Source organism: Myotis yumanensis, unplaced genomic scaffold, assembly GCF_028538775.1.
Source record: "Myotis yumanensis isolate MYYU_CA2020_CCGP unplaced genomic scaffold, mMyoYum1.0.hap1 SCAF_6, whole genome shotgun sequence".
Lineage (NCBI taxonomy): Eukaryota > Metazoa > Chordata > Mammalia > Chiroptera > Vespertilionidae > Myotis > Myotis yumanensis.
In genome coordinates this window covers 87,480,695-87,494,368 of record NW_027223757.1, presented here as the reverse complement: position 1 = coordinate 87,494,368, position 13,674 = coordinate 87,480,695, and the positions used below count along the sequence as shown (strand labels likewise).

Genomic DNA, 13,674 nt, shown 5'->3' with positions numbered 1-13,674 from the left:
AAGAATACCAATGATGAAGGGGTGCATAGAGTAAGGCCCAGCAGGGTAAGGACAGTGAGGCTCCTGTCCCTAGCACAGGAGCCTCTGTCCCTGTGGACTTTGGGGTGCAGCACCCTCCCAGCGTCTGAATGGGTTCAACACCCTGGAGGCTCCGAGCCCTGCCATTTAGGGACTTCTATGGCAATTTCACCATGTCATGATCAAGTTTCAGCTCAATCTCCCACCCCTCTCCTCCCTCTGGAGTTTGTTAGGCGAGGCTGAAAGTTCTAGGCTTCTAGTCAGGGCTTGATCTTTCTGGTGCCCATCCCCCATCCGGAAGCAATCTAGGTCCCACCACGAGTGGAGTTGCTTCATTCTTACGTCACTCGAGGAAAAGAAGCTCTTATCACCCAGGAAATTCTATGGGATTTAGGAGCTCTGTGCTAGGAACTGGGAACAAAGATCAAAAGTGTATCCCTTGCGCTGTCACAGGCAGGGACGTTTTTACGGTCAGAAGGCATGAGTTTTGATAGGAGGACATGACGAGAGAAATTCCTGCCTCTGGCCCTTTGATAGGAGGACATGACGAGAGAAATTCCTGCCTCTGGCCCTTTGATTCAGCAAGTATTCACAGAGTACCTTTTGTGAGCCGGGCTCCTAACCAGGCGAGTTGGCAAAGCAAGAATGAGTCCGAGAAGTCTTGTCTGTGAGAAGACTAGTATTGGTTATTGAAAAATGAATGAAAAAAGTGTTTATTGCGAGACTGCTGTGTGCTGGGCCTGGTGGGACAGGGGTTTAATGATGAGCCAACAGGCACAGTGGTCGCTGACAGTAGGGCAGACTGAACTTGAACAGTCTGACCAGTGTGATGAGTGTTAGGGAATGTTCAGGGGGCCCATAGAGTGTCTAGCAGGGAGCTTTATTCTAGAATGGGGGTCAGGAAGGTCCCCCTGAAGCAGTGACATTGCCACTGAAATCTGAACACAGAGTAATGGTTAGGTAAGTGAATGGGGGTGCAGAACCATCACAGAGGGGCCCCCACCGAAAAGAGCAGGTCGTTTTGGGGGATACCACGGCGATGAGAATAACAGTCTTTGGATTTATTTCTACAGAGAGCCCCTGAGGCTTTACGCAGGGCTTCCAGGTGACCTGATCTGCTGTTCTAAACGACCATTCAGGGTCCCCTGTTGAAGAAGGGCGCTGGGCGGGCCATTCGAAGGCTCTTGGTGCAGTCCATGCTAGGAGAGTGGTGGCTGGGACCTGTGTTAGCAGTGAGGGTGGAGGGAAGTGGAGAGATTCAAGAGCTATTCAAGAGAAACTGCAATAGGACTCGTTGGGTGAGTGAGTAGGAATCAAGGAACACCCATGATTCTGACATGAGGAACTGGGTGGGTGTTGGACCCTGTACCAGACAGGATATGCCCGCGGAGACTGCAGTTTTGGGGGTTGGGATGATGAACTCAGTTTACGTGCTCTTTGCATCAGGGCAGAGGGTTTCAGTAAGGAGTGATTGGGTCACTGAGTCAGGGCTATCTGGGCTGAGCCAAGTCACCAAGAAATAGCCATTGATTTAGTGACAGGGGCCACTGGCGAGAAAAGACAAATAACCACAATGCAATGCTGAATATGACCATTCTGGAGTTCAGGAAGCAAGAGGCGTTCTTACCTGAGAAGAGGCTGACCTTGAGTTTGAGAATGAGGCTGTCCGCGGGTGGGTGGGCAGGGAGGGCAGTCTGGGTGGAGCTGACTGTAAGCCAGGCAGAGAGAGGCAGGTGGTGCTGGGAATCGGAACATCTCTGACTCTGACCGGGGAGCAGGAGCGCTGCAGGGACCTCAAGCGGGGCCCTGGGAACTCTGACTAAGGACACGCCTGGGATGTGTGGAGCGTGGTTCTAGGAAGAATCTTTGTTTATTAGATCTGCAGGAGTCTGTTTCCAAAGCCAGGTGAACTGATGGGCAGTGTTTCACATCACCTTCGTGTGCTGTCCAAGGTGGCAGGCTTGCTCACACGGGCTGCTGGCCACTTGGCATGTGGTGGTCTGAACTGGGATGAGCTGTGAGGGTCAAATACACACCAGATTTCATGCCAGAGACCTCACTGATCATATCTTTACATTGATGGCATTTGGATATGATCATATTTTAGATATTTGGGGGTAAATAAAATGTGTTATTAAAATTAACTTCACCTATTTCTTAATGTTTTAATGTGCCTGGAAAATTTTAAAAATACATGTAGCTCACATGATATTCCTATTGGGCAGTCTTGAGCCAGGTGAAGGAAAATCTTAAATGTTCTCTCATGAATAAAAGCATAGCGAACCCCCCCTGGTTTGGCTGAGTGGTTGAGTGTGGACCCATGAACCAAGAAGTTACTGGTTAGATTCCGGGTCAGGGCACATGCCCAGATTGTGAGCTCATTCCCCAGTAGGGGGCGTGCAGGAGGCAGCCAATCAATGGTTCTCTTTCATTGATGTTTCTTTTCTTTTTTTATAATATATTTTTATTGATTTCAGAGAGGCAGGAAGAGGGAGAGAGAGATAGAAACATCAATGATGAGAAAGAATCATTGGTTGGCTGGCCTCCTGCACACCCCCCACTGGGGATCGAGTCCGCAACCAGGCATGTGCCCCTGACCGGAATTGAACCCGGACCCTTCAGTCCTAGGGCCGACGCTCTGTCCACTGAGCCAAACCGACTAGGGCTCTCATTGACGTTTCTATCTCTCTATCTCTCTCCCTTCCTCTCTCTAAAATCAATAAAAACATAAAATAACTAACTAAATAAAAGTATAGGGACAAGAGTATGGATATTGATATTTCAGACCCTTATGCAATTTAGATGCTACTCTCACTGTTTATCATTGTTAAAAATGAAAAGGTTAGTAATGCTGAGCTTTGTTATCTTAATTCGAGTTTTGCTTTTGATTTAAAACCTCTGGGTGCTGAGTTGAGAAGCGTGCTGTGTTCCCCCGGCCCATTAGCTATGTCTTAGGTCAGTGGTTCTCAACCTGTGGGTTGCGACCCCTTTGGTGGTCGAATGACCCTTTCACAGGGGCCGCCTAAGACCATCCTGCATATCAGATATTTACATTACGGTTCATAACAGTAGCAACATTACAATTCTGAAGTAGCAACGAAAATAATTTGATGGTTGGGTCACAACATGAGGAACTGTATTTAAAGGGCCGGAAGGTTGAGAACCACTGTTTAGGTGAAGCTGAGCATTGCTCTTGAGTCACATATGAAAACCTTCAAGAAGGGAGCGTTTTGGCTGCCGTCCACACAGACACACCTATAAAGTCACCCCAACTACCCAGAGAGCTACCCTGAGTTTGATGATGTCGGAAACGCCTCGGTTCCCCTCAGGAAGCGTGGCCTGGCCTGCAGGAACCCCAGCCTTTTCTGGGGGTCATGTGGGTACAGGGGCCGCCTCTGGCAGGGACATCTCTAGGAAGCAGGGCACCGCCTCCCTTGGCACCGCGTGCCCTTCCTGCCAGGAGAGCGGCTCCGCCTTCACCTCCCCAGCTCCCCAGCCTGTGCTGGGGCCCATGTGGAGGTCAGAGGAGCCGGAAATTGCTGCAGGAGAGACTGACAGGTCAGGGAGACTTGCAGGATGGACCTGTAGAAATGCTCCTTTCCTTGTCTGGCCTTGACTTATGTGTTGACAAGTTTAAGAATGACAAGGGAAGGGAGACAAGAAACCCAGTAAGAGGATTAAGGGCTGCAAAGCATTGCAGGGATGTGCAGGGCTGGATGAGGAGGTGGGTCTGCAGGGGCAGCGGGGTGAGGAGTGGGGAGACAGGCGCAGGGCGAGTGTGGATGGAAGCAGCACAGGCTTGGGCTGACTCCAGGGCACGGGCCGTGTTTCCAGGAGGAAGAATTGCCCTGTCGTCCCTCTGATCCTCTGGGAGGAGGCAGGAGGCTGAGGGATAGGTTGGGGGCCTTGTTATCTCCTGGAGGGCTAAGTATTCATCTCTGGATGCAGACACCTCTTCTCGCTGTCTTTGCAGGATGAATTGGATCTCACCGACAAGAACCGGGAGGCGGTGTTTGCTCTGCCCCCTGAGAAGAAATGGCAGATCTACTGCAGCAAGAAGAAGGTGCCCCCTCTCACCCTCCCGCCGCAGCTCAGGGTCCACAGCTCGGGGTGTATTTATTATACACAGCTCCGGGCTAGGTGTTGGAGGGACGACAGTGAATAAATCAGGACAAAAAAAAAAAATCCCTGCTCTCACGGAGCGCACACTCAGGAAATAGGTTCTGTTTTTCCAAAGCCCTTTAAGCAGGTGCTTGCTGGGACCCAGGAGGGGGGCTGGTTAGGGAGGCACACAGACCACAGGTCTAGACTCCCTTCCATGCCTGACCACACCTGGAGGGCGGCCACCCTGGGCCGTAGGTGGGGCAGCTGTGTTGTGAGGACCAGTTTGGGAGGGGAGGGGCATCTTCAGCACCTGCCCTGCCCTGTCTCAGGCTCAGCCTCACAGGCCAGCATGCCTGTCAGGTCACACAAGAAGGTCACACATCGGTCTCCCCGCCCCCGCCCCCCGCCTCTAGTTCATTTGACCCTGGTCCTCCCTAGAAAGGGCTGTGTGGCTCCAGTCAGGGCTTAATTGGATTTTATCTCCTCCCTCCACGTTTCCTCTCTCTTCCTCTTTCTTTCTCCAACTCTGTGTCTCTTTCGCTCATCTCTTTCTCTCTGTGTGTCTCTTGCCCCCTGTGTGAGCCCATATGTTTCTTTCCGTCTGTTTTCCTTTTCTTGACCTCTTTCCTCTCTCCCTCCCCTCTCCGATTTCTCAGACTTGCAGCTTCTCCCTTTGACTTCGGTGTGCAGGTGTTTGGGGGTTAGAACCTGGCAGAGCCCCGCACCAAGAGGCTGACTGTGAAATGGGGGCGGGGGGACTAGCGTCACTCACCATTTAGAGTTGGAAGGCACTGAGCAACAGTCCAGTCCAGTCCAGTCCTTTATTCTGCACATGAGGCGAGAAAAGCCTAGCGAGGCAGTGGCTCAGCCAGACCCACCGCTGCTATGGCTGCGCCCTGGCTAGAGGCCCGCCTGCTGGGTTGCGGACCTGTGGTGAGCTGCGTGGGCTGCACACACTGGAAGTCATTGTCTGCTGCACTCAATGCACATGCATTAAGCACCTGCAGAATACCACATTCTGTGTCTATGAATCTCACTCTCAGAAAAGCACGTCTTAAAAAAAAAAACACAAGTCGTGGGAGGAAGGGAGGGAGGGATGAGAAAATTAATTTTGGGAGTAATTAACCCTGTCCCATGATTCCCCACTTTCCAAATTGAGTTACTGTGGAGTTCCTTTAAGTCGATCTCTTATACAGCTAAAATATTTTAAACAAGTTATTAAAAATGTAAGGAGTTCTCTCTCTTCCAAATCAAATCGTGTGCAATTTCCCCACCCACGGTCACGCCCCACGCTTTCCACACGGGGCTTCCTGTCTGCAGTGCCCTCGCCACTGTCTTCGCTTCAGTCATCCTCAGTAACTCAGCCAGTCCCCAGCCCCACCGCCTCACCCCTCATGAGCCTGGGCTGTTCGATGTCCCCCCAAGGTTTCGGTGGCCCCCTAGGGACAGTTCTTCCAGAGAGCGTTTGTCACCGCGCCTCTGACACTATGAAGACACAGATTATGACTTTTTGCTCAGTACTTTTAAGACTCAGTACAGTGGTTGGCATGTAATAAGTGCTCATTAAATGCATATGAAATGGGTAAAGGGATGAGCCAGCAAATAAGGCAGGGAAACGTGTTTTATGATGGATTTGCTGTGGGTTCTGTGATCCCTTCTGCAAGGTAGAAGATAGAATTTGGGGGCCTCAGGCATGGGGATTTAATACAGATAAGTCACATGAAGTCACAAAGACCAAGTCAAGACAGCTTTCCCACTGGTCTAAAATTTGCATTTTATGAAACTAAATCCTGGAGCCCGAGTGGACAGAGCTGAGAGGTTCAGGGTAAAGTCCAAGCCAGCTGGCAGAGAGGCTCTGGAGGAGGTAAATTTCGTGCTGATTTGGAAGCAGAGATTTGGCAAAGAGAAGCCGGTAGGAGCAGCCAAATGGGACGGGGACAGGGACAGGAGGGAGCAGGGGCTGGGTAATGCCCAGAAGCAGACCCTTTGGCAGAGGGGAGGCCTGGGTTTTCAGTCAGCACGGATGTTTATCCAGCTCCCATCTTTCCTGTCCACTGCGGGAGGATTGGGGCTTTTTCTCGGTACCTGACAGCTGGGCCAAAGGCCCTCAGCTCCAGGCCCTGCCTCTCAGCTCCACGGACCCCTCCTGAGTCTTCCCCCAAACCAGAGTCTTTTCCTCTTTTTGTAAAGTCATTATTTATTGAGCACCTACTATGTGCCAGGAACTGCACCAAATGCTTTTATATCAATGCTTCTCAAACTATCTGGGAGAGAGAGAGACCAAGTTTTTAAATTCCCAAACCATCACAGACCAAAATACTTTTGTAGAATACAATGAGGCTATTATCAGAAAAATAAAATTTGGAAAAAAAAAAAAAACACAAAAAGAGATATAACATACCAGCACAAATTTTTATTGGCTTCAACAGACATAAAATTATATTTTGTGAAATAGGGCCAGAAGAAATATAAAAAGGAAAAATGACTTTATTTTTAATTGCACATATTGTTCATTGATCGTGTATATACCTGCCTGGTTTCTGCCCACGTCACTGGCTGGTAGTGAGATTCGGGGTTTATTAGCCACATTTTGCCGAGGCAGAAAGGGAAGCTGGGAGACTGAGTGATTCCCTTGCCGCCTCCCTCTAGGTGGGGCTGGGGAATGACTGTTGGGGCTGAAGCTGAGGACTGCGGGCCACGGCCTGCCTTGCATGTTGGTCCTTACAAGTCTTCTTGTTCCAGGAGCAGGAGGACCCCAACAAGATGGCGACCAGCTGGCCTGACTATTACATTGACCGCATCAACTCCATGGCTGCGGTGAGTGGCGCTCCTCTCCTGCCCTGGTCCCACCGGAGAGGCTATGGGGGCGAGTGAGCCTCCATCATCTCCCCCTGCACCTCACACCCGCCCCCTGGGATCAGAGCCCAAGATGCTGTCATCATCCCTCCCTTCTCCATGTGACTTCAGAGTGTCCCCACCATTTAACCGCTTATTTGCCACAGAAGCTTGGGAGGAAGGCTGGGCCAATAATTCTCCCCATTTTACAGATGAGGAATGTGAAGTCCAGGCCAGAACCTTTGTCTTCTCATAGTCTGACAGTCTGTCTTGGTCAACCATTCCCTGGTCTCACCCTTCCTGAGGCCAGGGTGGCCCCTCACACCGGGGGTGGGGGTGCAGGGGCTGGGAGAAGGAGCCCAGCATGACCTCTCTCTCTGTACCTGCCTCAGATGCAGAGTCTGTACAAATTCGATGAGGAAGAGATAGAGATGAGGAACCAAGTGGTGGAAGCCCTGAAGACGGCTCTCCGGACGCAGCCCATGAGGTGTGTTCCTCCTTCCTTCGCCTCCTTCCACTGCCCTTTGCCCAGTGCTTCCCTCAACTTCCTAAAGCGCCAATCACTTCCCATCCCGGTCCCCTTGGCCAGCTCCTCCCCACAGCGTCCCCTGGAGCTGACTTCATTCCAGCTCCCACACTCCCTTTCTCTGAGGAGCTGCAGATGGACATGTTGGGGAGGAGGGAGGATGAACACAGGAAAATGGAATACATCTCGGGTCTTTGTAAGAGCTATCCAAAGAGATATGGAGGACAAGTACTTGCTTTTCTTGGGAGAATAGAGCAGGAAGGAAGGGAGCCATACATTCAAGGCTTATAAGAAAGAGCTCTGAGGATGAGGTCTCCCGAGTGTGGGTGAGAAATACTCCAGCCACTAGGGGGAGCTGTGGTGTCCATGGATGAGATGTCACCACCAGAGTGGGAGCAATAAAAAAGGCCTGGAAAAGGGGATGGGTGCCTCAAAGGCTGGAGAAGAACCCCCCACTCCCCAGGCCACATAGTACAAGGGTCCAAAGAGGGGGCAAGAGCCATGGGTTCTTCTTGTGCCTGGGAACGGGCTCACACCAGTTTGTGAGAGCCAAGTGTTCAATTTTTAGCATTTTTTGCAAACTATGTTATACACAGTTATGACTAAAATGTAACTTAATATAAATTTATGATTAAATTACATCAAAAACAAAGGTAATAAATACTCGAAACTTATCATTCCCTAATTACCTAATGATTTTACAGACCCCATTTTACTATAATGTATAATCTTCAGTATCACTTATGCTCGAGTTTGCGCCTGTTGTATATGCCTGGCAGAAACACTATAAATGGCACATCTCTTCCCAACTCCACCTTCAAGGAGGTCACTTTGGTGGCTTGAAATCGGCTATGCTGGGAGTATTTATACCATGGAAACTGGCAAACACTACAATCAGTCCTTTTTAAATTTCTCCAGAGAGCCAGTCTTTTAACATTTACTAATATTGGTCTGCGAGTGTGTGTGTGTGTGTGTGTGTGTGTGTGGTCTGGACTGAGCTCTCACCCTAGGAGCCTGGAAACAGAGCCTCAAAAAAATGGAACATCCTATTTTCCACTTGTCTCTCAGATTGCGGGACGAGGAGGGGGGTCTGGAATGGGAAGGAGATGCAAGGATGAGGGTCAGGAAGCAACAGGGTTAAGGGGACGTTTCCAGGTCTGTGTCCCATTCAGTTTATTTTCTTTCCCTGGGTATACCTCTGACGGCAAAAGTTACACAAGGTCATGGTGGCAATTTTGTGGAATAGAAAAACCTACAATAGTGTAAATAACACTATTTTAACAACTTAATTTGAAAGTAAATTTTATTTTTCTAGGCCTATTTGTGTAATGTAGAGATACACACAAATATACTTGGGATCAAATGTATTCATTACTTTTTTAAATAGTCAAATAAAATAAAATTAGATGGGAATAAAAAAACAAGCCAATTAAAGTGAAATACAGTTACCAAATATTAAAATTTTGCGAGATAGCAATAAATGTGCCTTAAATAGCAAGAACTAGCAACTGCAATCATTTGGAAGTGCTGATGAGTGAAAGTGATATTTTGAGATGCCTACAATGATTGTAACTTGATATGAAGATCACTCTGATTTCTTTGGGGACAAAGTCACAGATTCTGCTAATACCACTGACATTGATTGCCTTCATTTATCATGGAAGGAATTGCTAAATTTCAGTTGAAGGTTGCCAAAAATAAAAGTACAGGTATACCTCGGAGATATTGTGGGTTTGGTTCCAGACCACGGCAATAAACTGAATATCACAATAAAGTGAGTCACATGAATATTTTGGTTTCCCAGGGCACATAAAAGTTGTGTTTACAATACTGTAGTCTATTAAGTGTGCATTAGCATTGTGTCTAAAAAACAATGTATGCACCTTAAAAAATACTATATTGCTAAAAAATGCTAACCATCATCTGGGCCTTCAGCAAGACATAATCTCTTTGCACTAGCTGTGAAGCACAATAAAGCATAGTGCAATAAAACAAGGTATGCCTGTATAATTTTATTTTTCCACCCAAGTCCCTGGACCCCTGAATGCTAGCCATAGATCGACAGAGTCCAGGTTAAGAACCACTGAACTAAATGGTTTTTACTGTTTTCTTAAGGATCCCTAGCAGAGTACCTTCTGGAGCCTTGGCCCTTTGACTTTTGACTCTGATGCACCTCACCCACTCACCCACCCATGGTTGAGAAATCCTTCTTATTGTCTGACTGCAATTCTCTTAATTCCCATCCTCCCTGGAGATAAGTCTTCAGGTTTAATAGCCCTAATAGTGATTGTAATAATTATCATGATCATCGCCTTCCCTTGCACAGCACCATAGCTATGCAACTGGCAGTCAATGACATGCAAACGAACAGTATTTAAAATGCAAACAAGATGTGAGTCCCCCGTGAGCATGCTAGGATGTCAGTGTTTTAGATACACTGTATAGATGAGCCAGTGGTCACTATAGGTGGGACACAGTGGAGCAGGGGTCATGGGATGCCTCTTTGCAAATAGCTGTACAGAGTAATACGCAAGTGCAGGATGCCCATTCCATTCCACTTACGGCTCTGGCCTGGACAGGTTCGTGACCCGCTTCATCGAGCTGGATGGCTTGACCTGCCTGCTGAACTTCCTCCGGAGCATGGACCACGCCACCTGCGAGAGCCGCATCCACACCTCCCTCATCGGCTGCATCAAGGCTCTGATGAACAACTCTCAGGGGCGGGCTCACGTGCTGGCGCAGCCCGAGGCCATCAGCACCATCGCGCAGAGCCTGCGCACGGAGAACAGCAAGACCAAGGTGGCCGTTCTGGAGATCCTGGGCGCCGTGTGCCTGGTGCCCGGCGGCCACAAGAAGGTTCTGCAGGCCATGCTGCACTACCAGGTGTACGCAGCCGAGCGCACGCGCTTCCAGGTGAGGGGCCCACGGTGGGCTTGCAGAGGGACCTGAGGGACCTGAAGAGATAGGGCTTTGGCTAGGAAATGGACTTCTTGCTAGAACGTGGGTTCCCTGAGGCTGGGATACTGGTTTGTTTCATTCTCGTGGCTCTGTCTCTTTGAGCCCGGCACCTGGCTCATTAGAGGGACTCGGGGAAGAATTGTCTAATTCATGCAATTGTTGGGCTTAAGATTTTAGCCCAGGCACCTGTGCCTGGCTGGTGCCTACGACGGGGACCCTGGGGACAGTCCTGTGAGCTCAGGCCAGGCTGTTCTCTTTTCTTCTCCCTGGCCTGCCCCAGACACATGCCAGTGAGGTAGACAATTAGTGTAACGTGTCTCGGTGTAGAGTAAGTCTCCATAGACATGAACTGTCGTTACAATCTGTGGCTTACCCACCAGGATAGGCTATTTGTTTATTCTCTCATCCAACCTTGTTAAGCACCGACTCTGTGTGAGAAGTGGCTCCTGGCCCTTTGCAGAAGATACGAAAGAGACAAAGGCAGTGGCCGTGCTGTGGAGGAGCTATAAGGTGCCAGAGAAGAATTTCAGCACGGCCCAGCAAAATCACCCAACCCTGAGGCTGGGTGGAGAGGAAGTAAGGCAGGGCTGGGACCGAGGCGTGGAGAGGCAAAGGATGCTTCTCGAAGCTGTGGCGAAGGCCCCAGATAAGTTGGATTGTTGGGTAGAGAGAATGGACGGGGCATTCTGGCTATTGGGATGGCAGGAGAAAAGGTACAGAGCCTGGACCTCTAGGATCCTGAGTTCCCCCCTCCTCTCCCGTGCTGCCTTCCCATCCAGACCCTGCTGAACGAACTGGACCGAAGCCTGGGCCGGTACCGGGATGAAGTGAACCTGAAGACAGCCATCATGTCCTTTATCAACGCCGTCCTCAATGCTGGCGCCGGGGAGGTGAGGCATCTTTCCTCGCCCTGGCTGTGCCCTGACTTTCTAGACCTGGGACAGCGTGTGTGCCTCCTGGGGAAGTAGCAGAGGGGAGGGCCAAGGCATCTGGCCGGGTGGCTGCCACTGCCATCGTTGTCTTTAGCACTTCTTGCTGCCTTCTCTTGGGCTGAGAAGGAATAGCTTGTCGTTAACCTTGCTGTCAGGAGAGGCTCCTGGGAGTGTCCTGCACAGGTAGCGTCATGCGTGATGTGTGTCATGGGCAAACCCCATCTGGGCTGGTTGATGGTAGCTTAGGGTGGTGGGATGATTTATGGGAAGAGGAAAAGTGTTGGCCCTTCTTTTTAGAGTTTTCTAAAGATCTGCTGCGGACTGGTTTCTGGGTTGGCTAGTCATGCTCTTCTAGCGCCTTCTGTTAGGAGGTCTGATTTCTTATTTCTTTCCTTTGGGGTCAGAATGGGATTTTCAGACCAAAACAAATAGCAATAATTAAAGAATCATTAGTCATATGCCTCAGTCAAGGTCAGCTTATTGAAGGATAAAAGGGGCGCTTCGATAATCTGTACTTTTCCCCTTTTTCTGCCAGCATGTGTTTTGGTTGGTTGGTTTTTCACCCAATCCTGCTGGCCTCAGTTAGGTGAGGTGGATTTGGGGAATAATCTGTCCCTAAGATGCTGACAACACCTTTGTCATTACCAGCTATTTATGGCTGACATCTGTTCTGATTAGTTGGTAACCATAACTCATCAGGTAATGTTTACTAACACCCTTCCTGTAGGTCAAGCATGTCAAACTCACAGTCCGCGGACCGCATGCCTCATTTATTTGGCCCATGTTAAGCTTTGAGTTTCACATGATTTCTGTAGGTAATATCATGACCATTTTACAGATGAGGAAACTAAGGCTTTCCCAAAGTCACAAAACTAGTAAAAGTGACAGAGCAGGGATTTGAACCAAGATCTGTCTGATTCCAAAGCTTGTGTTTTGTATCCCTGAACAACACTGCCCTTTGATGCCAAATGCTACGAGACTCAACGGAGATGAGGCAGGAGACCTACAGGGAGTGGATTAACGACATCAAAAGATGTCTCCTCCCACCCTTCCTTGGGACTCTGGGACTTGAAGCAGTTCCAGCTGAGTGGGCTGCAGAAGTGGAGGGATGATGACTGCAGTGGCAGTGAGGGTCCCCTGGGGACTCTTGTGGAAATCGAGACCAGCCAAAGAGCCTGGTCCTTCCTTGCTGACCCCCTAGGACAATCTGGAGTTCCGCCTACATCTACGGTACGAGTTCCTGATGCTGGGGATACAGCCTGTGATTGACAAACTCCGGCAGCACGAGAACGCCATCCTGGACAAGTAAGGCCCACGCCACCCATCCCATTGGCAGACCTATGGGGACAGAGCCTTGGTGGGTAATGGTCACAACCTTCATGGAGGCTGCCCTTCCCACTGGAGACCACCTGCCACACCCAACATCCATGCAGAATCAGCTCTGTGTGGGGGGCGGGCTGTGGCTCCCCATCCCCTTGTCCCATGTCTCACCTATATCCCTACCTGTCCTCTTTGCTGACCTGCTGTCTCATCTCTGATGTTATAGACAGGTGGACCCTGTAGTCCTCAACCGTGGCAGTACTTCCCCCCTGGGGGGCATTTGGAAACATGTGGGAGTGTTGTTTGGTTTTCAGACTGCCTGGTTGTTAGGGACCAGAAATGCTGAATGTCCTACAGGGCGCTCCTGCTCAACAGAAATGGCCCACTCAGAAGACAAGCCATAAAGCCCTTTGTTGGTCAAGGGCACAGTTACATTCCCGTGTGTGACTAGCAGCCCCTCTGGCTCTGTCCCATGGGTACAGGCATTTTATTACACTGGGCCTTAAGGGAAAGAGGGTGAATCCTTTTGAAGTGGAGAGGAGAGTGAAGGGGTGGAAAATGAGTAAGATTGACCTTGAGGGCTGACATGGGGACAGCATGAGAACACTGAGAAGGTATATGTAGGACAGTAGTCCCTGACTGGGAGCGATTTTACCCCCACCCCAGGGACATTTGGCAATGCCTGGAGACATTTTTGGTCGTCACAACTGAAGGTGGGGGTGCTGCGGGCATATCGTGGGTGGAAGTCAGATGCTGCTGAACCTCCTGCAACTGATAGAACCTCCCATAACCAAGGGTAATCCAACCCCGATGTCAGTAGTGCTGACATTGAGAAAACCCTGGGTTGGCCTCCCAGAGGGAGTCTATACAGGGGAGTGTTGCCTACAGACAGCTGCTTCCTTCTGGTTTGGCATTGGCCTCACCTGAAGGAAGCTTTCAGGTTTAGCTGGTGGGGGCTTGAAGGGGCTGTAACCCTTCAAG

General features: G+C 49.8%; 1 protein-coding gene across 2 annotated transcripts in view; it reads left to right on the top strand.

Moving 5' to 3' along the window:
• DAAM2 (dishevelled associated activator of morphogenesis 2) overlaps positions 1-13,674 on the top strand; it is a 104,091-nt gene that overhangs the window by 60,853 nt on the left and 29,564 nt on the right. For both annotated transcript variants that reach the window (XM_070418640.1, XM_070418641.1), the window contains exons 3-8: positions 3,992-4,081; positions 6,865-6,939; positions 7,350-7,444; positions 10,063-10,396; positions 11,221-11,331; positions 12,575-12,678. In XM_070418640.1, the coding sequence (XP_070274741.1) occupies positions 3,992-4,081; positions 6,865-6,939; positions 7,350-7,444; positions 10,063-10,396; positions 11,221-11,331; positions 12,575-12,678 (809 nt within the window). The remainder of the gene's footprint in view (positions 1-3,991; positions 4,082-6,864; positions 6,940-7,349; positions 7,445-10,062; positions 10,397-11,220; positions 11,332-12,574; positions 12,679-13,674) is intronic.